The sequence below is a fragment of the Peromyscus maniculatus genome, chromosome 14, assembly GCF_049852395.1.
Source record: "Peromyscus maniculatus bairdii isolate BWxNUB_F1_BW_parent chromosome 14, HU_Pman_BW_mat_3.1, whole genome shotgun sequence".
Classification (NCBI taxonomy): Eukaryota; Metazoa; Chordata; class Mammalia; order Rodentia; family Cricetidae; genus Peromyscus; species Peromyscus maniculatus.
Window position 1 is genome coordinate 77,383,517 of NC_134865.1, and position 24,485 is coordinate 77,408,001.

At 46.5% G+C, this 24,485-nt stretch overlaps 2 protein-coding genes and 1 pseudogene across 6 annotated transcripts in view; 1 reads left to right on the forward strand and 2 right to left on the reverse strand.

The window, feature by feature from the left end:
• Nucleotides 1-5,324, reverse strand: part of Atg2b (autophagy related 2B) — a 67,849-nt gene extending 62,525 nt beyond the window's left edge. For both annotated transcript variants that reach the window (XM_042261134.2, XM_042261133.2), the window contains exon 1: nucleotides 4,723-5,324. In XM_042261134.2, the coding sequence (XP_042117068.2) occupies nucleotides 4,723-4,884 (162 nt within the window). In that variant the 5' untranslated portion in view covers nucleotides 4,885-5,324. The remainder of the gene's footprint in view (nucleotides 1-4,722) is intronic.
• A 52-nt stretch (nucleotides 5,325-5,376) lies between these two features.
• Gskip (GSK3B interacting protein) lies at nucleotides 5,377-22,158 on the forward strand. 4 transcript variants are annotated; one of them, XM_042261136.2, is made up of 6 exons: nucleotides 5,441-5,507; nucleotides 6,437-6,549; nucleotides 9,742-9,907; nucleotides 9,992-10,179; nucleotides 18,989-19,247; nucleotides 20,443-22,158. In XM_042261136.2, exons 5-6 carry the CDS (start codon nucleotides 18,990-18,992, stop codon nucleotides 20,602-20,604), a joined length of 420 nt encoding a protein of 139 aa, XP_042117070.1. In that variant the 5' UTR covers nucleotides 5,441-5,507; nucleotides 6,437-6,549; nucleotides 9,742-9,907; nucleotides 9,992-10,179; nucleotide 18,989; the 3' UTR covers nucleotides 20,605-22,158. The 4 variants fall into 4 exon arrangements, with proteins under 4 accessions (XP_006971769.1, XP_042117070.1, XP_015861435.1 ...); XM_016005938.3 differs by lacking the exons at nucleotides 9,742-9,907; nucleotides 9,992-10,179 and having other exon boundaries at nucleotides 5,491-5,507; XM_006971707.4 differs by lacking the exons at nucleotides 6,437-6,549; nucleotides 9,742-9,907; nucleotides 9,992-10,179 and having other exon boundaries at nucleotides 5,377-5,507.
• A 413-nt stretch (nucleotides 22,159-22,571) lies between these two features.
• Nucleotides 22,572-23,037, reverse strand: LOC102919222 (large ribosomal subunit protein P2 pseudogene; annotated as a pseudogene).
• Between the last annotated feature and the right edge of the window lie 1,448 nt (nucleotides 23,038-24,485).

Consider the following 24,485-nt stretch of genomic DNA (forward strand, 5'->3'; position numbering starts at 1 on the left):
AATTTAAGATGTAAGAGCTAGCTAGCAAGAGGCCTGCTATAGGCCATGCAACTGCTAATTAATACTAAGCTTCTGAGTGATTATTTTATAAGTGGCCACAGGACTGCAGGTGAGAGAGTTTGTCCCGACCTCGGGCCGGGCAGGACGCAGGAAAACTTATAGCCACACAATTGTGCAAAAGTAATGACTTATCCTTTGCACTTCAGGGATCTGTCAATGTCAGTCAACTATCTAAGAAACTGGATTTGATGGGACTCTCTTCTCTGTATACACCAAATTTACTACTCCAGTTCTGTAGATACATCAACATCCTAAATATAGTGGCTTGAAGCTGTATTACAGTACTGAAGGGTATAACCAAAAGAAAACTGGAGTTCTGGATAGTCAATAGTTCAAGAATTTACACTGGACCCATTAAGCTACAGTACAATTTCTCTAAGTGTGAGATAAGTAAATAGCTTACACTTAAACAAACTTCTCTGTACTTGGCAAAAATCCCCTGTACATTGATAAGGAACTCTGAAATTCGCTCCTGTGAAAATTCGAAGTTATTATACCAGCATGAGAAAATTCTCAAGCTGCTTGGTCACACTGACTCAGATGACATTCTCTTTGCTAGTCCTCAGGAGTGTTCCTATGAGGTTCAATGGTTCTGGAGCTGACAGTGGAGCCACTTGAACTAACTATGAAGAGATTCTCTTCTTTTTTTTTTTTTTTTTTTTTTTTAAAGATTTATTTATTTATTATGTACACAGAAGAGGGCACCAGATCTCATTACAGACGGTTGTGAGCCACCATGTGGGTGCTGGGAATTGAACTCAGGACCTCTGGAAGAACAGTCAGTGTTCTTAATCTCTGAGCCATCTCTCCAGCCCGAGATTCTCTTCTTTTTAAAGCCATTCTGCTTTCGATTTTCACCAGTGAGTTTCATGCATACAGTCAGAAAAAAAGAATTTCATACTCTAGTCTCTACTGTAGCATTTGGCAAATAATTGCAAATTAGTGCTTCTTGAACTGAAGTCAATTTTTATTACATGCACACATACACCTATAAAATATAAGTACCAAAGTAATAAAAAATTATTAAAGTGAAATTAAAAGGCTCTAGGGTAATAATAATTCGTTGCTGTCTACCTTCCTAAACATACTAAGTTCTCATGAGAAAAGGATCAAGCCTGGCATGGTGGACCACACCTTTAATCCCAACACTCAAGAGGCAAAGGCAGGTGATCTCTGTGAATTCAAGGCCAGCCTGGTCTACAAAGTGAGTTTCAGGACAGCCAGGGCTGTTACACAGAGAAACCCCCTGTTTCAAAAATACAAAAGTAAAAAAAAGATCACTGTTTACTTCACTATCCCATCATCCAGCCCTTGAGAGTGTCACATACTAACCACTCCATAACTATATTAAAGCTATAAAAAGCCTTCATTTAAAAAATTACAACAGACACAGTAGAGATGGTTCAGTGAGTAAAGGCACCTGCCACCAACCACTGCAACCTGAGTTGGAGCCCCAGAGCATACACGGTGGAAGGAGAGAATCAATTCCTACAAGATGACCTCTAGACTCCACAGGCATGCTGTGGCATGTTCGTGTGTGTGTGTGTGTGTGTGTGTGTGTGTGTGTGTGTGTGTGTGTGTACACTGATTAAATGGAAACAAACTTCTTTAAGTTCCCTCATTATGTAATTAGATAATTAGAATAAATTCCTAGTCTTTGGCAGTTGGAAAGGAGTGAGTCCCCTCATTCCCCAGACAGAACCTCTCCCTTTCCTTTTTTGCCCACTTCTAGGAAGCAGGAGTTCCTAAAACTGCAAGGCAGCCATTCCAGCTGTGGCACAGTTCCAAACTCTTACTCTCTATCTCCCCTCCACTTCAAGCTCTTCATGAGTCCATGATCTCCAAAGTGAAGTCTCTAGCTTCCTGGCTTCCTTATTGCCAGGTATTTCTGAGGTAAGCACCTTCTGCCTATGCAAAGTAAAAGTTCTAACTATGCCAACCACCCATGTGCTGTCAAATGGCTAGGAATATATGCTACCCTGCAGACAGTTTCCAAAAACACACAACATACTCGATCTGACTTTTCTAAGTAAGGATAATACTTCTAAAATGAGTAAGATAAAACTGTTTTTTAAAGGATATTTGCACTATCATTAAAAAGTATTTCGAAAGATTTCCACTAGTCCTTGATTTAAAACCATTTCTATTGAAAACATAGACACCAGAACTCCAGAAGCAGAATGAGGAGGATTTTGAGCTCAATGCTGGGCTAGGCTACCTAGTAAGATCCTGTCTCAAAAGAACAAAACCAAAAGCAACAAAAAGTCTAGTCTTTAAAGTCATTAACTATAGAGGTTTATAAAAGATCTGAAATAGGGAAAGACTGCCCCAACCTGTCTAAAACCATTCTGGACAAATAACTGGAAAGAAATGGGTTTAGATGTAGTTTCACATTGCACACAAAAAGCACACCACCACTTCCAATCCATTATTAAGAATAACTGAGCCGGGCCTTTAATCCCAGCACTCGGGAGGCAGAGGCAAGTGGATCTCTGAGTTCAAGTCCAGCCTGGACTACAGAGTGAGTTCCAGGAAAGGTGCAAAGCTACACAGAGAAACCCTGTCTTGAAAAACAAAAACAAAAACAAACAAACAAAAAAACAAAAAAACCTGATACATCACTGCCAAGTCCAGCCAGTTCCTCCGTATAACTGAAAGTAAAGGACTGAAATGCTGGCCTGAGGAGACGCTCAGCAGTTAAGAGCATTTGCCATTCTTGCAGAGGATCTGAGATCGGTTCCCAACAACCCACAACAGGAAGCTCACAACCTACCTGTAACTCCAGCTATAGGAGATCTGATTCTCCTTCTGGCTTCCATAAGTACCCGCATACACATGGGACACACACACACACACACACACACACACACACACACACACAGAAAAAAATCTTTTTTTTAAAGAAATGAAATGTTAGTAACGTCATCCATAAGTCTTCCATTAGTATGTATGGATCTCTGAAGATATCTTCTTTTTCAGTCCTGAAAGTCATTAAAACCATGTACACAAAGTAACTGAATTTGGAACCTGCACTTTGTATAGTTGAATCCACAAGAAGAAAGCATGGGCTTAAGAGTCAGATCTGAATTCTTGTTGTAACACTTGTAGCTGTGACACAGGCAAGGTATTAAGTGCCATTTATAAAGCAGATATAATAATGTCCACCTGCTAAGTTTAGTATCATCTTGAAAGAGTACTGCAATGCACACCAAGTCACTCCTACAAGACATTCAGAAACATCCAACCCTCCCTCATGACTCCCTAGTCAGTTTTCAGCAATGACAGAGACCAAGGAAATCTACCCCAAGAATGTCAGAATATATTGACCTCTGCAGGCCCTGCTCATCTTCAAGCCTCTGAATAAGATGGTTTGGTCGCTTAAAAGAAAAAGATAGCCCATTCAAAACTGTACCAAGGAGACTAAGGCAAGGACATTGACATGAATTCTGGGCTACATAGCCAAGGCAGTTTATTATGTAGCTCTAGTGCCAGGGCAGCTAGAGCTACATAATAAACCTGTCTCAAAAAAAAAAAAAAAGTTTCCCATTTGCTGATATGAAAGAATGGCAGCTGTACAGTAGCCTGACAGCCTGTATACAGTACCTGGCATACATGGGGTGTACGGGCCTTTTATGATTAATGAACTTGGGTTAATTACTATGCCCATCATCTTTCAACTGACTGTGACAGCCTGGGACTACTGTGATACAGGACAAAGTCTTTCTGTTATTCAAACTAGAGTTCTTTAAACAATCATGTGTACTCTCCTTGATTTAAGTCGCCTAGTTTCAAGATAATTATGTTATATTCATACCCCTTAGCACAAACTGCAAAGGAGTTTCCATAATTTAAGCTTCTCGATGGCAAAGAGAAGCCACTACAAACCCAAGGCCTTTAAGTAAAATACTAGGCTCTTTAGCCCACTTACACGAATACTACTGTATTTGGTAAACTGAAATACACACGAAGCACAGAAAACAGTGAGTCAACTCACAGCCTCTAGGAGAAAACTGGCTCTTTAAAAAACGGCTGAGGTTGCAGCTTCGGAGCTTTTGCAACATTTGCGTTTACGACCTGTCTTTTTGTCACGTGAAGCAAAAAGGCAAATCTAAACAGCACTCCTGGGGCCACGCAACCATTCACAAGCTGGGAAAACGAACTGGCTTGTAAACATGTAATCAAGCAAAGCAGGCCAACCGGCAGAAGGGGCCTTCACCTAACTTTCCTCCAGATGCCCAACGCTGTATGAAGACAATCAGGCAAACCAAACCAAAATAAACAACTGGGGATTTCTGACACCTCCTCTTCATCGTTAATCTTTCCGAATGTCATCCAATAAGATAGGGTTTGTTTGCCCTGAACCCCCGCAGACCCTCACAAGAGGCAGGGCTGGTCACCTCCTTCCCTGGGCCTGCTTCATAGACCACCAACCAATGACTCAATTGTTCGCATGGTGTGTGCCTCCATTATATCGTTTAAGTCAGAGCACGTGATATAGGGGCGCAAACTTGCTACACTTTACACACTTCCCTGAGCTCGGCCATGCTAGAACCCAAACAATTCCCAAGGAGGGACCGATCGTCACCGATGCTGGATGACAATCGCTCAGGTTTTGCCCTAAGGAAAGCGAGTCCCTAGCCCTGCTGGCTGACGACAGCTTACCCATTTGTCCAAGGGGACCTGGGCGAGCGACCCGGTGCCCTGGTACAAGTCCAGACTCAGCTGCTCCAGGCTCAGCTTCTCCTGCAAGAAGTGGCCCAGGTACCTCTGCAGGAGGTACCGACAGGCCCTCTTCTTGATAGACTCTGAAAATGGCCAAGGCATGTTGGTGAGGCTGGCGGCTGGGAGGGCCGGGGCTGCGCGCTGCGGCTACTCCGGGATCGGACCTGGGGTCCAGGCAGCGACAGCACCTCGGGGTCCGGCCGGCGTCCCCAGGCTGCGGTGACGTCTAGGTTCGCGGTGGCCGCAGCATGACGGTTCAGTGCCGCCGTCCCTCAAGGCGACCCCATGGCCCGCGTCGCGTCGTTCACACTAGGCCCGGCGGGAACGGGTAGCTGAGCGAAACCTGGCGCCCCAGGCCGGAGGCTTCCGAAGAGCTCTGTCGGTCCGGAGAGAGTACGCACGAGAGCCAGAGGGCCGACGACGGCGGCGAGGCGGACTCCGCCACTGCGCGACAAATTTGTTGTCATCTACGAGGCGCGCTCCCGCCTCCGAGACGCTCCTGGCGCGTTCCCGAGACCTAGACTCCCCGCGCGCACTCGAGCAACTGGCGCAAGCGGAAGTGACGCCATACTGTGGGGCTGGGAAGTCAGGCAAAAGGATCCGGGCGGGAGCGTTTCCGGTGATGGATGGGCGGGGCGACTGTGGGGGCGGGGGCGGTGCCGGCGTCGCAAGTCCAGCTCCAGACGCCTCGGGACGAGGAAGAGGAGGGACATGGGCGCTCGCAGGTGAGTGGGCGGGCAGGCTGCGGGCCGTGGGCCCTGACCTCACGGTGGCGGCGGACTGGTAAGTGCGGGCGTACATCCGCATTCGGCCTGACAGAGGCCTGGGGGCGGGTCCGGCCTGGGCTGTCCTCCGGGAAGTGGTGCGCCGGACGCCGTGGGTTGCAGGGCGAGGACTGGAGACTTGGCATTTCTGTCCGGGTTTTGACCGGTGCCTATTGTCAGGAAGTTGCTCCCCGCCTCGTGCTGGTATTGTTTGCAAAGCATCCTCCAGGTCTAGTACTTTGCTGTTTGCAGAGCGCCTCTCGCAATATGCCACACCGACGACCAGGAAACTTGGGATTCGTGGAGTTTGTGGGCAATACTGTTTTCTCTGTTAAAATCCGGCGCCTCGCGACCCCGAGGGGGCAGTGGGGAGGGGGGGGAGCTCAGCAAAGACTTTGTGCTCTCCGGGGGATGTGCGCAGCCGTGTTTTAGGAGTCAATCCTGCAGAGGCACAGCTGGCTCCTTACTGAGGCAGCCGCTGAAGACTGCAAAGTCTGCTGTCCTGAGTTACATTCCAGACATTGACACTGAGCCACCTTGAGCCTACGTTGCCACCTCAGCCAGGTGTGAGCCGATTAGTATCATAAACTCGAGATGTGAGGAAAATGAAATGATGTGAGCAGGGAAGTAATTTAAACAGAGTCCTGGATTGAGGAGATTGAGTGAAGGAATTCTGTTCATAAATGCTGCGTCCTCAGAAATGGTTCTTTTGGTTTGGTTTGGATTTTGAGTCTCTCACTATGTAGCTCAGACTGGCTTTGAACTTGTTATGTAGCCCAGACCGGCCTGGAACTTGGGGTCTTCCTGCCTAAGTCTCCCACTTTGCACCACTCCACTCCACTCAGACTCTTGACCTGGGTTGTAAGAAAAGGCCTCTCATTTTTTAAAAGATGCTATTTGAGTCAGAAACTTAGAGAAAGCGAAGAAGTGGGACACGTGGATGCCTGAGTTATTTTCCAGACAAGGCCACCACCTGCAGGGCTCATCCCAGGAGTCATGCTTGGTAAGTTCCGGGAACCTGAGGAGGGAGGAGAGGAAGGAGTATGTACTGACAGCAGATGTAAGGAGTGAGCCAATTGCAAGGATTCGATTTGTGCTCCTGGTAAAATAAAGAGAAATACAAGACAATCTGGCCTAAGTTTGCTAAATACAGTGTTGAAAATAGCCAGGTATAGGGCTTAGATTGAAGGTGAAAACAGCCAGACCAGCCCCGGAAGAACAACGCAAGTAATCCAGATTCCATGGTTTGAACCGAATATAGCACTGAAGATCAGAACCAGCTGGGCTCTGGATCTATTTTGACACTGATAAGACATGCTTGCTGGGCATTGTGGCACACACTTTTAATCCCAGCACTAGAAAGACAGATGCAGACAGCTCTCCTTTATATAATGCCAGCCTGGTCTACCTGGGAAGACCCTGTCTCAAAGAGGGACTGAGCCTTACAAGTCATAATGACAGGACTCTTTGTAGTATAAACAAAGCAGAACAAAGTTCGAAGTCTGAGATGGGACCTTGCCTCATTCAGGCCTCTGGAGTTTTGAACTGGACTTTGGACTTAGTTCTGTGACTGTTGTTAACATGGTTTCCGGAACACAATGTAAAATTACATTCAGTCCATAGGATGCCTGCAATTACAGATTCCAAAGAGAGGGAGGGAGGGAAAATGAAAGATCCCACAATAACAAGCACACTACACCCAGAGTGTTAAGTGTGTTGCCTTGTACGTTTTATACTTTCTAGGAGAGATCCAGCAGAGTTAGGATTTCAGAACTGTCGTCGCACCCTTAGCCCAAATGGGATTCAGAATCATCCCAAACCACAGGGCTGTTTCTAAGTTTAGCAAAAGCAAGTTCCTAGTGTAGAATGCTGGCACCCTAGCATTAATTGAGGAAGATGAAGGTAATTACCCAACCAAATACTGTTAACTTTATAAAAATGATAAAGGAATTCTCGGTGGCAGGTTAGAAGGTGCATCAGGTCAAAATAATAGTCCAAGTAGGGATCTGCACAGATCATTGTGATGGTGTTCATTATACTGAAGACTTGCCCTGGGGGAGCCCAGTGGAGCACCCTTGTAATCCCAGCTCCTGGGAAGTGAAGGCACAAGGACCAGGAGCTCAATGTCGTCCTTGGTTACATACCAGGTTTGAGTGAGGCCTGCCTGGGTTGATGTGACCCTGTCTCAATCAACAGTGAAAGGTCACAGTCCAGTAACATGGTTCAGCAGGCAAAGTCACTTGCTGCCATACCTGATAACCCGAGTTCAGTTCCCCAGAACCCACATAGTAGAAAGAGGGAACCAGGCTTCACCACCTCCCCAGTTGTCCTCTGACTACCACAAGAGTGCCATGGCATGTGCATACCCCCCCCCCCCCCCCCCCCCCCGCAACACACACATACACACAAATGTAAAAAGTATTATTTAGCCAGGCGGTGGTAGCACACACCTTTAATCCCAGCACTCACGAGGCAGAGCCAGGCAGATCTCTGAGTTCAAGGCCAGCCCAGTCTACAGAGCAAGATCCAGGACAGATATCAAAACTACACAGAGAAATCCTGTCTCAACCCCCCCTCCCAAAAAAAATGATTACAGTTGTCAAGGTTGTCAAGCTCCAGCAGTAGCCATCACTGTGCGTATGTAAAGAACACTGAACCTGGGGTCAGCCAGATATGTGGTGTTTTCAGATCTGGAGCTGCCCTTCTCCTTCTAAGGTATATTTGAGCATGATGGTGCATGCCTGTGATCACACTTTTGGAAAGCAGGGACAGGAGGATAGCTCTTCCAAGAAAGGCCACCCTCAGCTACATAGTGAGACTTTATCTCAGAGAAGACCAGGAGGATGGAAGAGATGGCTCAGTGGGTAAGAGCGCTTGTGATCTCCAAAGGACCCAGATTTGTCCCAGCACCCTCGTCAGATGGCTCAAAGGCACACACCTACAAATAATTCAAAATAATAAACTGTGAAACAAACAAGGCCCAGGGTGGTGATCTTACCAGCACTCCAGAGGCAGAGACTAGCCTGTTCGAAGTAGTGAGTGCCACACCTGTCAGGGGTACATAAGGAGGCCGTCTCAGAATAAACAAACAAACAGAAATACTGCACATAGGGCTCCTGAGATGGCTCAGCAGTTAAGAATCACTGGCTGCGCCGGGCGGTGGTGGCGCACGCCTTTAATCCCAGCACTCGGGAGGCAGAGACAGGCGGATCTCTGTGAGTTCGAGGCCAGCCTGGGCTACCAAGTGAGTTCCAGGAAAGGCGCAAAGCTACACAGAGAAACCCTGTCTCGAAAAACCAAAAAAAAAAAAAAAAAAAAAAAAAAGAATCACTGGCTGCTCTTCTAGAGGACCCAAGTTCCTTACTCAGTACCATGTGGTAGCCAGCTCACCAGTCTAACTCCAGTCCCAGGGAATCCAACATCCTCTTCTGGTCTCCACAGCATCAGGCACTTGATACACAGACATACATGCAGGCAAGACGCCCATATACATAAAATAATTTTTTTTTTTTTTTTTTTGAGACAGGCTTTCTCTTTGTAGCTTTGGAGCCTTTTCTGGAACTCACTCTGTAGCCCAGACTGGCCTCGAACTCACAGCAATCTGCTTGCCTCTACCTCCCAAGTACTGGAATTAAAGGCGTGCACCACTACCACCTGGCTATATTTTTAAGGGTTTTTTTTTTTCTTAATTTATTATGCATACTAATAAGCAGAAGTGGGGAGTCGGGCATCAGACTTGGGGCCTCACACATACTCAGCAAGCACTGTACTGTTGAGCTATATTACCAGCCCCTAGAGATTTTTTTCCTCTGGAGACACCATCTCATTGTCACCAAGGTTGACCTATTACTTGCAGATGGTACTTTTTTGGTTGGTTGGTTGGTTGGTTGGTTGGTTTGGTTTTTTCGACATGGGTTTTTCTGTATAGCTTTGGAGCCCATCTTGGATCTTGATCTGTAGACCAGCCTGGCCTCAAAACTCACAGAAATCCACCTGCCTCTGCCTCCCTGAGTGCTGGGATTAAAGGCGTGCGCCACCACGCCCAGCTGCAGATGGTACTCTTAATTCACCATCTTTCTGCCTCTTGCCCCTGAATACTGGATTTCCAAACATGCGCCGTCACACCTGACCCCAACATGATTCTTGAACTTGCCATCCCTAGCTAGCGCCATCTAATGGTAGAGTCTGGTGTTAGCTTCACTTCAGAGTCCCAGAGCATCCAGCAGAGGTTCCTGCCCTGAGCAGTCTGCTTGAGAGCCCACTGAGCACGGCCACAGGTCACGTTGAGAGGCATTCAGGACATCATCCCTGCCATCCCCGGGCGGCCGTGGTGTCAGCTGCAGCGCCACACTTGCTGTAAAGTGAGTCTTTGTGATCTCTGCCCTGTGGGACACCTTCTTGTGAAGGGACACACACCTGTCACTTCATCTCTTCTGCCGTCGCAGACAGTCTCCCCGACTTCACTGCTCTGAATTTGCAGTGCAACGGAAATAAAGGCTAGTGAAGTAAACGTGGGGAATGAAAGATCCAACAGTCAGCACCCTGAGAGCTTCATAAATCCTCAAGACCAGAACTGGTAGCACAGCCCAGAAATCACCAGCAGATGGAGAAAGCGGAGTCCTGAATCACTTAGGTGGGTGTTTTAAAGGATCCTTTCAGGACCCGTCATACAAACAGCTGGGTGCTTGAGAGTAACACGTGGCACTTGTGGCGTCCAGTCCTTGAAGGTCCTGACCTCAGAAGGGTCATTGTAACTAGAGTTTTCCCGCCTTGCCCACAGTCAGGACAAATCTTTGTCACCCGCCAGTCCCACAGCTGCTCAGACCCAACCAGGTAAACACAGAGGCTTATATTGCTTACAAACTGTATGGCCATGGCAGGCTTCTTGCTAACTGTTCTTAAAGCTTAAATTAGTCCATTTCCATAAATCTATACCTTGCCACATGGCTCGTGGCTTACCGGCATCTTCACATGCTGCTTGTCATGGCAGTGGCTGGCAGTGACTCCTTTCACCTTCCTGTTCTTTCTTTTCTCCTCTCTGTTAGTCCCGCCTATACTTCCTACCTAGCCACTGGCCAATCAGTGTTTTATTTATTGACCAATCAGAGTAATTTGACATACAGACCATCCCACAGCAGGGTCACTGTGGTAGAGCAGCAGTGTAAGCTCAAAGGGAAGTGGTGACAGTTTCTTAAAAGTATTTCCTGTACATTGGGTGTTTTGCCTGCATGGATGGATGTGCACTCTGTGCCTGATGTCTGAGGAGGCCAGAAGAGAATGTTGGATCCCCTGGGACTGGAATTACAGGCTGTCGTGAGCTGCCATACGGGTACTGAAACTCAAACCTGGTCTTCTGGAAAAACACCCAGTGTTGTTAACTACTGAGCCATCTCTCCAGCCCCGAAATCGCTATTCTGCATCTAATGATTTGTTTTATGTTGGTTATAATGTTCCCTACTCATAGTTCCAAGAATCCAGTTTCCTGGAGAATCAGTACTACCTGTTTTGGGGGGGCCTTTTTTTTATTCAGTGCTTAATATTTTCTTATGAATTGGACTCCTCGAGCTCTACCTGGGGCTTGGCTGTGGATCTAAGCATCTGCTTCCATCAGTCACTGGATGAGAGTTCTATCATGACAGGGTGTTTGGCCATCTGATCACCAGAGTAGGTCAGCTCAGGCACTCTCTCGACCATTGCCACTAGTCTATAGTGGAGTCATCTTTGTGGATTTCTGGGGACCTCTCTAGCTCTCTGTTTCTTCCTATTCCCTTGGAGTCTTCATTTATCATGGTATCTCTTTCCTTGTTCTCCCATTCTGTTCCTGATCTAGCTGGGATCTCCCGCTCCCCTAATCTTGCTTTCCCCCAACCCATGCCCTACATACCCCCTTCTCCCCCCTCCCCCCCAGTTTGCTAATGTAGATAGCATCCACTTCTCTGTCACTGGGCGATCCCTGTGTCTTTCTTAGGGTCCTCTTTACTAGGTAGCCTCCCTGGAGTTGTGAGTTGCAGTCTGGTCATCCTTTGCTTTACATCTCATTTCCACTTATGAGTGAGCACATACCATGTTTGTCTTTCTAAGTCTGGGTTACCTCACTCAGGATGATATTTGGAGCTCCAGGAGTCCAGTCGATGAGAGAGAGGGAGAAGGAGAGGAGGGATTATATGAGCAAGAGATAGCGACACCATGATTGGAAAAAGCACAGGGACAAATAGCCAAACTAGTGGAAACACATGAACTGTGAACCAATAGCTGAGGAGCCTCCGTGGAACTGGACCAGGCCCTCTGGACAAGTGAGACAGTTGATTAGCTTGAACTGTTTGGGAGGCCTCCAGGCAGTGGGACTGGGACCTGTCCTTGGTGCATGAGCTGGCTTTTTAGAACCTAGGGCCTATGCTGAGACACTTTGCTCAGCCTTGGTGTAGGGAGGAGGGGACTGGACCTGCCTCAACTGAATATACCAGGCTGGGCTGACTCCCCAGGGGAGACCTTGCCTTGGAAGAGATGGGAAATGGGGTTGGATTGGGGGGAAGGCTGGGGAGTAGGAGGAGAGAGGACAGGGCTGATATGTGTGTATATATATAAAGAATACTTTCTTGGAACTTGAGTCTTTGATCTTGAGGGTCACCGGGTCACTGTTTACGTTTCCTTTTGAGAATTCAGGTTAGCACCCTGCACATCTTCACCCCAAGCTTCTCCTGAGTCAGTGAATGCAGTGCAGTCCTGTTGGCTTAGTCTGTAGCACTGTGACGTGTGTGTCTCAGTCATTGCTGAAGTTAGTGCAGAGTAACTGTATATCAGGGTCTAAATAAAAATAGATGTCTCCCAAGTGACTCTGACTTCAAATTTTCAATTTCAAAAGTGTACGTGTGAGGCTGCAGCAGTGACTCGGCAGTTATAAGCACTTGCAGAGGACCTGGTTTCAATTCCCAGCACCACTTGTCAGTTCCCACCGCCTGTAACTGCCAGGGAATCTGACACCCCCTTCTGGCCTCTGCGGGCACTGCATGTGCTTGGTGCACAGCCAAGTGCAGGCAAAACACCCTACATAGAAAATAATACTTTAAAAAAGTTTTAAGTACATGTGTGCCAGAACCATTGAAAAAATGTAAGTTGCACTCGGGAGGCAGAGCCAGGCAGATCTCTGTGAGTTTGAGGCCAGCCTGATCTACAGAGTTAGTCCAGGACAGGCTCCAAAGCTACAAAGAAACCCTGTCTCGAAAAACCAAAAAAAGAAAAAAAAAAAAGAAAAAAAGAAAAAGTAAATGATGTTATAGAACATAAAGATTAAAAAAGGTTTGAGCTTTGCCCAAATTCTAAACAATGCTAATTAGAATGGATTGTTTTTATTCCCCTTTATTTTTTATTTTATTTTATTTTGCTTTTGGTTTTTCGAGACAGGGTTTCTCTGTGTAACAGTCCTGGCTGCTGGAACTAGCTCTGTAGACCAGGCTGCCCTCCAAGTCATTAAGATCCACCTGCCTCTGCCTCCAGAGTGCTGGGATTAAAGGCGTGCACAACCACCACCCGGCTCCCCTTTATTTTTTAAATAGCCGTTTAAAGTGAAGTAAATCTGAACCTTTCATTTTATGTGGAACAGATGCTACTGGTTACTTCAGCTGTTATGGCAGTAGCCTGGCTTCTGAGGCAAAGGCTTCTGCTTCCGGTCTCTGCTTTCCAGTCTGTCACACATTTGTTCATTGTTTTTTCTTACTACAAACAGTGCTTTTCTGTACCGTGGGGAAAGTAGAATGTGCCTTAGTTTCCACCGCTGTGACAGAGTAGCTGACCTAAACCGCCTGAGAGGAGGAGAGCTGGATTTGTCCCAGCCCAGAAGTTCTAGCGGAGGAGCTATGGACTGACTTTCCCGCTTCTCCTGATGTGAGGCAGGATGGCATCCAGAGGGGAGCTGCAGAGCAGGGCTGGCTCACCTCATGATAACTGAGAAAAGACCCACGGGCAGGGTGTGTTTGTGTGTGTGTGTGTGTGTGTGTGTGTGTGTGTGTGTGTGTGTGTGTGTGTGTGTGTAAGAGTGCCCAAAGACACTCTGGGGACTCCAACAAATCTCCACATTAGAAGGTTTCTGTCATCCCCAGCAAGGCTCTGTCAAGGAGGTTGATCCACTGAGAAGGTCAGAGCACAGGGATTAGCTTGTCAGGTGAGGACCCAGGCTTGCATAGATGAGCCTTTGTAGGGATGTGTTGTTCCAAACTGACTACTAAAAAATCAAAACTGTCAGCGTTACTTTAGCTTCTGTGTGTGGAGCTAAGGATTGAACCCACAACCTTATACATGCCGGAGAAGACTACCACGAAGCTACACCCCTAGCCACTACCACCTCAGTGTTCTTTTTTGATTATGTGTATGTATGCAGGCATACATACACTCATGAGCAGAGGTGCCTACAGAGACCAGAAGAAGACATGGAGGCCAGAAGAGGGCCAAGAGCTCCTGGAGCGAGAGTTGTGAGTGGGGTGATAGGCGTTGTGAGCTGCCTGAAGGAAGTGCTGGGAACCGACCTCTTCCTGTGGAAGAGCAGGGAACACTTTCTTTGGTTTTGTTTGTTTGTTTGTTTTTGTTTTTGTCAGCAAACACTTTACTTTTTGTTGTTTTGAAACAGACAGGGCTGCAGAGAGATGCTGTCTTGAAAAAAAAAAGTAAAACAGTGTCTCAGTACTGCAGATTTGCTGTTCTGAAAATAGCAATAGAAACTTTCAAAGTGGAACAGAGGAAAGAAAATTCGGAGCAAGAGGACAAGGAGACCTCTCTTGGACAACATGAACCTCGAGTCTCCAAATCAGAGGGGCAGGTCAGCTGGCGGCATGCTTGCCTAGCATACACGAAGCCCTGGATTCACATCCCACCATCAGCACCACAGGAAACCAGACCTGGTGAAGTGGGTGTGTGGTGTAAGCTTATTATCAGCACTCAGGAGGCAGAGGCAGGCAGATCTCGTGAGTTCAAGACCACCCTGGTCTGCAGAGTGAGTTTCAGGACAGCCAGGGTTACACAGAGAAACCCTGTCTCAAAAAGCAAAACAAGGAAAAAACAAAAAAACCATGGTGGCTCACACCTGTAACCCAGGCCCCCAAGATGAAGGTAAGAAACTCATCAGTTCACTTCATTCTTGGCTACATACTAAGTTCCAAGTCCGTCTGGGCTACATGAGATCTTGACCAAATAAAATTAAAAAAGAAAAATTAACATGTATTATGAGTTTCTAACATCAGTAGAGGAGAGCATGAGACAAAGTAGCCATGGTCATATAGTGCACTCTCACGAGGGTCCCATGTATGAAAAACTGTAACAGCTGTCAGAACTGCGTTGTGATAAAGCGTACACCGTAAACGCTGAAGCAGCCACCAGAGACACCGTCAGAAGTCATCACATCTCTGTGGTCCCAGCACTCTGGAGGATCAGGAAGTTCAATGGCATCCTACACCTCATAGCCCAGCAAGTGTGAGATACATGTCTTTATAATAATAATAAAAAAAAAAGGCCACCGGATAGAATTTTGAGAACTGTCCCACCCAGACAGACAAACAACAAGGAAAGAGAAAGCAAGCCTGAGTGAGAGAAGGAATGTGGCGGAGACACCAAGATAGTACGTTTACACTCAACCATGTCGGTAATCGTAGTGACCATTGTTTCCATCCTCGAGGCTTTAAGACCGCCTGTTAGATCAAAAGTTAGTGCGAGTGGACCACCCCTGTGCTCCCAAAGCAGTGTGCCTGGGCTGCAGCTAGACTGCCCTCCTCAGTGGTGTTTTCACCCTGTACAGAGCCTTCTCACACAGCGGAGACTACCGTCCAGTGTCCTTGTTCTGTGGACAAGAGCACCAGGGGCCCAGAAAGGTTTGGTGGCCACCCAAGTACAGGGACACTTAATGGTAGTGCCTGTAGTTGAATTACACATAGCATTGTTTTCTATATCAGCTATTCACAATTAAGTATATCTCTTTGGTTATGATTGTGATCATGTTTGTGATTTTAATATTTGTATAAATATTTGGGCTGTCTCATTCCCCAAATTAGACCTTTGACTACTAGTAAATATCTTTGTTAGCCCGATTCTTTTTTTGTTTTGTTTTGTTTTTCGAGACAGGGTTTCTCTGTGTAGTTTTGGAGCCTGTCTTGGATCTCGCTCTGTAGACCAGGCTGGCCTCGAACTCACAGAGATCTGCCTGCCTCTGCTGGGATTAAAGGCGTGCGCCACCACCGCCCAGTTAGCTCAGTTCTTAAAGAACATCCTAGTTAAAGGCAGGCCTAGTGGTACATTGCGTGTATCCCAGCAATTAGAGGAGATGAAGCAGTTCAGGACCAGTCTAGGTAACATGAAACCCTAAAAATGAGAAGAAAAAAAAAGAGAGAGAGAGAGAAAACATTCTAGATACATAGGCAAATGGAGTTAAGACTCAGTTAAGAAACTCAGTGTCAGGGCTGGAGGGACGGCTCAGCAGTTAGGAGACTTGTTGCTCTTGCAGAGGACCCGGGTTTGGTTCCCAGCATCCACAAATGGCTCACAGCTGTAACAGAAGGCTGTATGCACTGCTCTGAGAGTGGCTAATGGCTTCTGTCAGTGGACGTCTGGGAGAAACATTGCATGAAGGAAACGCAGATCCCAGCAGAGTCTTGTGGACAGAGTACTGGCCTTCCCACGGGGAAACTGGCCGATGTAGTCAGCCTGCCACCAAGTCACTGGCTGGTCTGCCACCAACAGATTTGGCCCTCGGCAGCAGCCATAGCTAGGGCAGCCTTGGGGAGCAGAGGACACAGGAAAGGACTGTGAGCAAAGGAAGTCAAGCAGGCTTCGGAGTTGAAAAGCACAAGGAAGTCCTCAGTTCTCTGAATCCTTCAGAAGGAACAGGCCGTGCCAGTGGCTTGATTTTATGCTTCTTCCCTCCAGAACTGTCAGAAAAGGAACAGTGCTCCGTCAGCCGCTGTGTTGATGGTCCTTTGCTCCGGCCACCGTACCCCAGGTCGTGGTCCTTTGTTGCAGCAGCAATAGGAAGCCAATAGCAAGCACATATTGATACTCGGTTCTACAAAAACGTTTTTACCAAGCGCTTCCTGCATGATAGGCACAGAAATATTCCTGGTCATCAGGCTTCCGTATTTAAAACCTCTGTACCTCCCTAAAAGCTGTTGGAGAGCTGGATCAGCCACTGCCTTGGATTTGGATGGACTAGTCAGTGAGAATGCTTTCTGTTGCCAGTGATGGGGGGCGGAGGGGGGGGAGTCTTTACTGCCTCCAGTATCTGAAAAGTACAAAACTGTCTGGGCTCTCCTGCTCTTCTGTTTCTTGCTGCTGTTCTCATCCCCTTGTCTGAATTGCCCTTGGACTCCTGTCCTCATCTCAAGATGGCTGCTAAGAGTATGCCCCGACTGGACTAAAAAGACCAGGAAGAAGTCTGTGCACTAATTGGTCAGTCTCAGCCACACCACCTGCTGCTTCCCTCAGGAGGGCAAGAGGCATTATTCCCCTCAAAATCTGGGTGTAACCAGGCAAGGGAAAGGTGGGCCATCGGTATTAAAGTCTGTTACAGCCAACAAAACAGTACGTTACAGCTGGAGATTAAGAGAGAACAGTGGGTGAGAGCACTTCACTCCTCTTGCAGAGCAGCTGGGTTCAGCTGCCAGCACCCAGGCAGTGACTCCAGCCCCAGGGGTTCCAACACCACCACCTTCTGGCCTCAATGGATACCTGCACACACGCACAAACACACAGACACATGAATCTACACATAAATCATTGCCAGAAGTTCTAAGTTTTCCACATCATTCCCTGATGGATGTGTGAAATCTCCTAGGTGTCTTCTCCTTTGGGGAACTTGAGGTGGATTGTTGCCCAGGAGCCGTCTGGTGACCTACTGTGCCAGCCTGTAAGGCCCTCCTCCATGCCAGTGCCAGACTCCTGTTAAGAGAACTTAAGAAACAGCTTTTTCATGTAATGATTATTCTGATATCTGTAACTGAGGTGAATAGTTAAAGACATCACATGTGTGATGTTTAGAGGCTAAAACCTTCCAACCAGGGCCGCAGTGGTGAGAGCACCGAATCCTAACTACTAGACCACCAGGGACCAAACAGAATCTATAAACTATATTAAAAATGGTCACATCTGAAACCAAACATAATTATAAGCAGTGTTAATTGAACAAGGGAGACACGTTTAAAGAATTATGGTAACCCAGTTTTAGATGTTCAGTACATAGCATCATCCACTTTCCTAGGTATGGATGTAAACTCTGATTTCACACAAACTATGTTTCCACTTCTGTCTGACCTCGGCAGCTAAAAATATCCTTTAAGCCTCAGGAAAGGTACCTGCTCAAGGAAATACATGCTAAAACAATGAGCTCTTGTTCTTTGCCTCTCAGATTGACAGAAGTTAAAAAGGGATTGGAGAGCTCTGGTTGAAAGTGCCGCTGCCTGGCGTTCCGCCTGTGGAGTGAGTCAGTCAGCAAGGCTTTGCCGCTCCGTCCGTGACACCTGTTGAGAGTTAACATGGGCGTGCCCTCTGACTTTGCAGTTCCCATTCTGATACTAATTAGAGAAACAATTACACATTTAAGAGTGCACACACTGGGTGGTGGTAACACACACTTTTAATCCCAGCACTCCGGAAGCAGAGGCAGGCAGATCTCTGTGAGTTCAAGGCCAGCCTGGTCTACAGAGTGAGATCCAGGACAGGCTCCAAAGCTACACAGAAACCCTGTCTTGGGGGGTGGGGGGACTGTGCACTCACTGGGCCTTCTTATGTGTGCCCTTAATCCTAGCACTTGGGAGTTAAGGCCAGCCTGGTCTACACAGTGAGCTCCTGACATTCAGCACCATGTCAGTGCCTGTCTCAAAAAAATAAAACTATGTACTCATTTGCTGAGGCATTGTGTAAAATAGCTAAAGAATGGAACTAAGACAACTGTGTATCCAAATGAGAATTGATGTTTTAAGGCTTGCTAGGATAAAGGTGCTTGCCGCCAAGCCCAGTTCCCAGGACCCACGGGCTAGAAGGAGACTGACCACCACAGCAAGCCAAGGCAAGCATGTGTGACCGTACACACACTCACAAAGAAATAGTTGTTTCTTAAGTTTTAGGGAATAAATGAAGAAAAGGGAATTGTTTCCTAAAAATGCATAGGTATCTGTAATTTTACTGTGAAAACTACTGGAAGTGGTTTCAGGCAGTATTTTTCCTGAAAAAAAAAAATGTAGTAGTTTGCGTGTGTGTGTGTGTGTGTGTGTGTGTGTGTGTGTGTGTGTGTGTGTGTGTGATTTTCAACCCTGGGTTGGGTCCTCATGCATGTGCGGCAAGTGACTGCTTACCCACTGACCCGTCTCCCAGCCTGTTTGTGTTTTACACTATCAGTGGAAGGCTTAGTTATCTTAATCAAATGAAATCTGAATATCTTTCTATTAAAAGCGGTGACGACTTTCTTGCAGGATGGACACAGACTGTAACCCCGTGGAGCTGGGCAGTATGTCTGGATTTGAGGAAGGCTCCGAGCTCAATGGGTTCGAAGGAACGGATATGAAGGACATGCGGCTAGAGGCTGAGGCTGTCGTAAATGATGTTCTCTTCGCCGTCAACAGCATGTTTGTCTCGAAAAGCCTGCGCTGTGCAGATGATGTGGCTTACATCAACGTGGAGACAAAAGAGAGGAACCGATATTGCCTAGAGCTCACAGAAGCAGGGCTCAGGGTAACTCACTTTTATCATTAGAAGAAGAAAAAAGCATGTATCTTTACCACTTTATCAGAAAGGATAGAGAAGGACGTTATCTAAAAACAGGTCATGGGAATCTTTAAAAAAAAAAAACTTAAACATTTTCTTCCAAATTTTGGTTAATTTAATTTGGTTAAAGTTTGGTTAATTTGACCAAATATTGTTGGTCAAAATTTTAATCAACATAGAACAGTTGAATTTGAGAGGGTAAATACATTTTTAGAGTTGATTCAGTTGCTTGGATTATTACCACCACACAGATTTCTTTCCTTCCTTTAGCTAACAGCTGCAGCTCCCAAAATGGGCTCTCTGTACGGGGTGCATTTGTATTAAGAAAAAGAAGAAGAGAAAAAACAGCCAGGCAATTTTTTGAAGGCACTCAGATGCTGGGTGTGGTGGTGCACACCTTTAATTCCAGCACTCAGGAGGCAGAGGCAGGTGGATCTCTGAGATCAAGGCCAGCCTGGGCTACAGAGTGAAATCCTGCCTCAAGAAAGAAAGGAAGGAAGAGGAACAAAGAAAGAGGGGGAGGGAAGGAAGGAAGGAAGACAGACTTAGTGGTAGAACCCTTGCCTAACATATATGTGACCCTGGGTTCAGTTCTCAGCAGCAGGCTGGAATGGGGAGACTTTGTCACCAATGTCTTTATTGCAAGCTGCACTTTGGTGTGGTAGATCTTCAGTGTGTATGGAGTCCAGTAAGGGATATGCTGGAGAGAGGGAACTCTGCGGTTAGGAATGCATGCTTCTCTTGCACCATTTTGAGCCCCACATGTCAGGCAGCTCACAGCTGCCTGTGACTGCAGCTCCAGGAGGGCCAGTGCTCTCTTCTGGCCGCCATGGGACATCTGCACTCAGGTAAACACGGGCACACACAGACATGGTTTAAAATAAAAATAAGAGTAAAATCATTTTGAGATATGAAAAGTCAAGTGTTACTTTCAAGATTTCTAACACTTTAAAGGAGCAAAAGTGAGCAAACCCAACCTCTTAGGGAGCGTGGAGGAAGCATGTTTCAGGTAGTGGTCTTGGCTGTATAATCTACTTATAGAGATTGCTCCACGCTGCTCTGCAATGCATGTCTTCTGCTGAGAAACAGGGTCACTACAGAATGAGCCATTCAGTGACAGGCTGGAAGCTGATGACCGCTCACTGCTGCCCTTCTCTCGTAGGTGGTGGGCTATGCTTTTGACCAGGTGGAGGATCATTTGCAGACCCCTTACCACGAGACAGTCTACTCCTTGTTGGATACGCTCAGCCCTGCCTACCGGGAAGCATTTGGAAATGCACTCCTTCAGAGACTGGAAGCTTTGAAAAGGGATGGGCAGTCATGACTCATTTTCCTCCTAGTGGGGCTACCGCTGGCATAGAATGCTAACATAAGACTTGACATCCTTGCATATAATCATTGTAGAAAGTGCATTGTTGGCTTTATGTGTTTATCATTCACATGTAGGCTTTTGACTCAGAACATAATTGACTCATAAACTGTCTTAGTTCCAGATTCATTTAAGGAAAGTTCAAGGCCATTACTCTGACACTATCATTACGTTCTGATTTCTTCACACAGCCTCTCTACATCTCAATACCTAATCAGCGTCTCATTCTCTTACTACAGGGCTTCAATGCTGCCAGCACTCTTTTACATAGAAAATTCTAGATTTGCACAGTGATATAGAAATTAGAATCACCTAGCTTCAGACCTGGATTCAGCCTGCTAAATCAGGGGTTTACTACTAGCTTGGACTGGCCTTATTGGGAACAAACTGTCAACTAGTTTCCCCTGCACAGATTGGAAATTTACTGGTCTACTTACATTACCCAGTGGACTGATGGAGGTGAATTGCTTCTATGTTACTTAACTAGGATGAAAGGAAAGGCAGGGACAGAAATAGTTCTTATTCCTTGTTTGCAACAGCCAGCCATCCTAGAGAGGACAGACCGTTAGCAAATGAATGTAACAATTACTCATTTCCAAGAGATCTAAGCACATGAGCAAATAGAGGAACAGGCACCACCGCATTCTCAGCGTGTATCATTTCAAAGGAAAAAGATCCTGGTTTCCTGGGAAACGATATTTTGGCCTGTGTTGATTCTTATTCTGAATGTTTGTTTACAATGTACAGTATATATATATTCAGAAAGTATTTTTGCTTCAACGCTTACTTTCTATAAAGTAGTGCTTTGGTATTCCTACAGCACCCTCCTTACCCTGCAGTCAGACAGTGTTCTGTCTCATTGCCACATGTACAGTGTAATATGAGTGCATTGTATGGTTTGAAACCAAAGGATGAATGAAGCATTCAGAAACTTGATATTTAAAAAAGAGATGCTCTGTATTTTATATTTTATTACAGTCCCTGGTGTTTATAAACTTAATAAAACACTTCATGCTGCTGCATGTTTTCCAGTACATGACGAACAGAAAGGACCTGGGCGTTGTTTTTAATTGTCACCCAAAGCAGCTGCTTCAGAGATGTTGATCGGCCATCTGCAGCTGGGTACACCTGCCATACATTTGTCATAGCAGATCTTTTTGTCTTTCAAATGGGCATTTTTAGCCTCTGAGGATCATGTGAGGGAAGGCGAGGGGTAGAGCACTTGCCTGTCATGGGTAAGCACTGGGTTCAATCCTGAGGATTAAAACAGTTTTCAGAACCCAGAATGGTCATGTGGACCAGGACAGTTAGAGTCTGCCTGCATTGCTGATACAGGCAGAGATCACCGGGTGCCTGAGCCTGGCTTTATGAGGCGCTCATTCTGACATGATGTTTGGGCAATAAAAACCCAACTTCAGGTCCAACTTCTTCATGCTTAATCTCAGGCTAATATAAGAAAATGATGTTTGTAGAGTTTGAATAAAATTGTTTACTTGCTTTTGAGTTGAATATTAAGTGATCGTGTTTAAAATTTGAAATTGTGCCGGGCGGTGGTGGCGCACGCCTTTAATCCCAGCACTAGGGAGGCAGAGCCAGGTGGATCTCTGTGAGTTCGAGGCCAGCCTGGGCTACCAAGTGAGTCCCAGGAAAGGCGCAAAGCTACACAGAGAAACCCTGTCTCGAAAAACCAAAAAAAAAAAAAAAAAAATTTGAAATTGTTCATTTTTTTGATAAATGACTGATTCCAAGACCTGTGCCCACATCTTTTTAGTTCATCCATGTTATACTTTGAGTTGAAGTGAATGAAGGGCGTCGCTCTTTCCTTTATTCAGAATAAAGGAAGTCAGTGAAATTACACACTAATGCAAGCACCGGCAGACCGCCGTCCTAAACTAAGCCGGTTTTTTGTTTGTTTGTTTGTTTTACATAAAAAGTCTTTATTTGCAGGGGAGCAGGAATTTAATCAAACAACCAAATCCCATGTCATCATCTGACTCCTCGGACTCCTCTTTCTTGTCTTCTCCTCTGCTGCAGCAGGGGCAGAACCAGCAGCAGGAGCTGCAGAGCCAGGGGCAGCAGAAATAGCCACAGCCCCACCAGCAGGCACACTGGCAAGTTTGCCAACGCCCTGGACGATGACATCCTCAATGTGTTTTCCATTCAACTCACTGATGACCTTGTTGAGCCGGTCATCGTCCGCCTCGATGCCCACACTGTCTAGTATCTTCTTAATGTCTTTGGCGCTGGGAGAGGAGTTGCCCCCAAAGGTGGCAAGCAAATAAGAGGCGACGTAGCACATGTCGGCTGCTGCGGACAGGCCTCACGGACATACAGCGGAAGTAAACTAAGTCAGTTTTAAAATTAAGCCTCGATTTTACCACGAAAGAAAAAATTCGGCTAGTCAATGGTGGCACGCCTTTAATCCCAGCAGGGAGGCAGAGGCAGGTGGGTCTCTGTGAGTCCAAGGCCAGCCTGGTCTGGGCATGGTGGCACATATCATCCAAGCACTTGGGAGTTGAAGTCAGGAGAGCTTAGAGTCCAAGGTCATCGTCCTCAGCTACGTAGGGAAGTGGAGGTCAGGCTAGGCTACAGGAGACACCTAAAATCAACAATGCACAAATGATTTTGGACAACTGGAAGGGGAAAAAAAAAAGATGTTCAGTGATACTTAAAAGGGGTTCCAGCCGGGCAGTGGTGAAACAAGCCTTTAATCATAGCACTCGGGAGGCAGAGCCAGGCAGGTGTCTGAGTTCGAGGCCAGCCTAGTCTACAGGGTGAGATCCAGGACAGGCACCAAAACTACACAGAGAAACCCTGTCTCAAAAAGGGGGGGAGGGATTCCAAATGAGGGGAAGGGACAGAAGTAAAAACTAAAGTTTGACTCAGCTGATAACATGAGAAAGGAAATTTTAAAATAGCTGGGCCACGGCAGGTAAGAAGGCTCATGAACTAAAGGTATTACCTCCAAACCTGACAATCGGGGTTGGCCCTCTGTGACTCACGTGGTGGAAGAAGACCATACCCCCACAAGCTGACCTCCACATGTGTTTTTTTCAGAGCTGAGGACTGAACCCAGGGCCTTGCGCTTGCTAGGCAAGTGCTCTACCACTGAACTAAATCCCCAACCCCACAAAAAAAAAATTTAAAGAATATTAGTTTGGTTTGGTTCGGTTTGATTTGGTTTTTTCAAAGCGGGATTCTCTAGCCCCAGCTGTCATGGAACTCTCTCTAGACCAGGCTGGCCTTGAACTGAAAGATCTGCCTGCCTCTGCCTCCCAAGTGCTGGGATTAAAGGCATGAGCCACCACCACCCAGACAAAAAGAGTAATAATGCCACCTCACCAAGTAATTTTGTAGTTCTTTTTGTGTGTGTGTGTGTTTTGTTTGTTTGTTTTTAGTTTTTCAAGATGGGGCTTCTCTGTGCAGCCCTGACTGTCCTGGAACTCATTCTGTAGCCCAGGCTGGCCTCGAACTCACAGAGATCCACCTGCCTCTGCCTCCTGAGTGCTGGGATTAAAGGTGTGCACCACCACCCCCTGGCTAATTTTGTAGTTCTCTTAACCAGGATTTAGTGACGAGCACTTTGACCAGAGAGTGTACCGATGAAATCGTTCTGAAAATAAAATACAACTGCAAAGCTGACAGCTTCTGGAGTTAGGTGAGGTGGCCCAGCCTACAGTCCAACTCCCAAGGGGATTACAAATTCAAGGGCAACTCGGGGAAATTTGGGAGATGCTTTTCACAAAATAAGAAGTATAAAGTCTGGCTGGTTGGGGCTGGAGGGATGCTTAGTGGTTAAGAGCACTGGCTGCTCTTTCAGAGGACCCAGGTTTCAA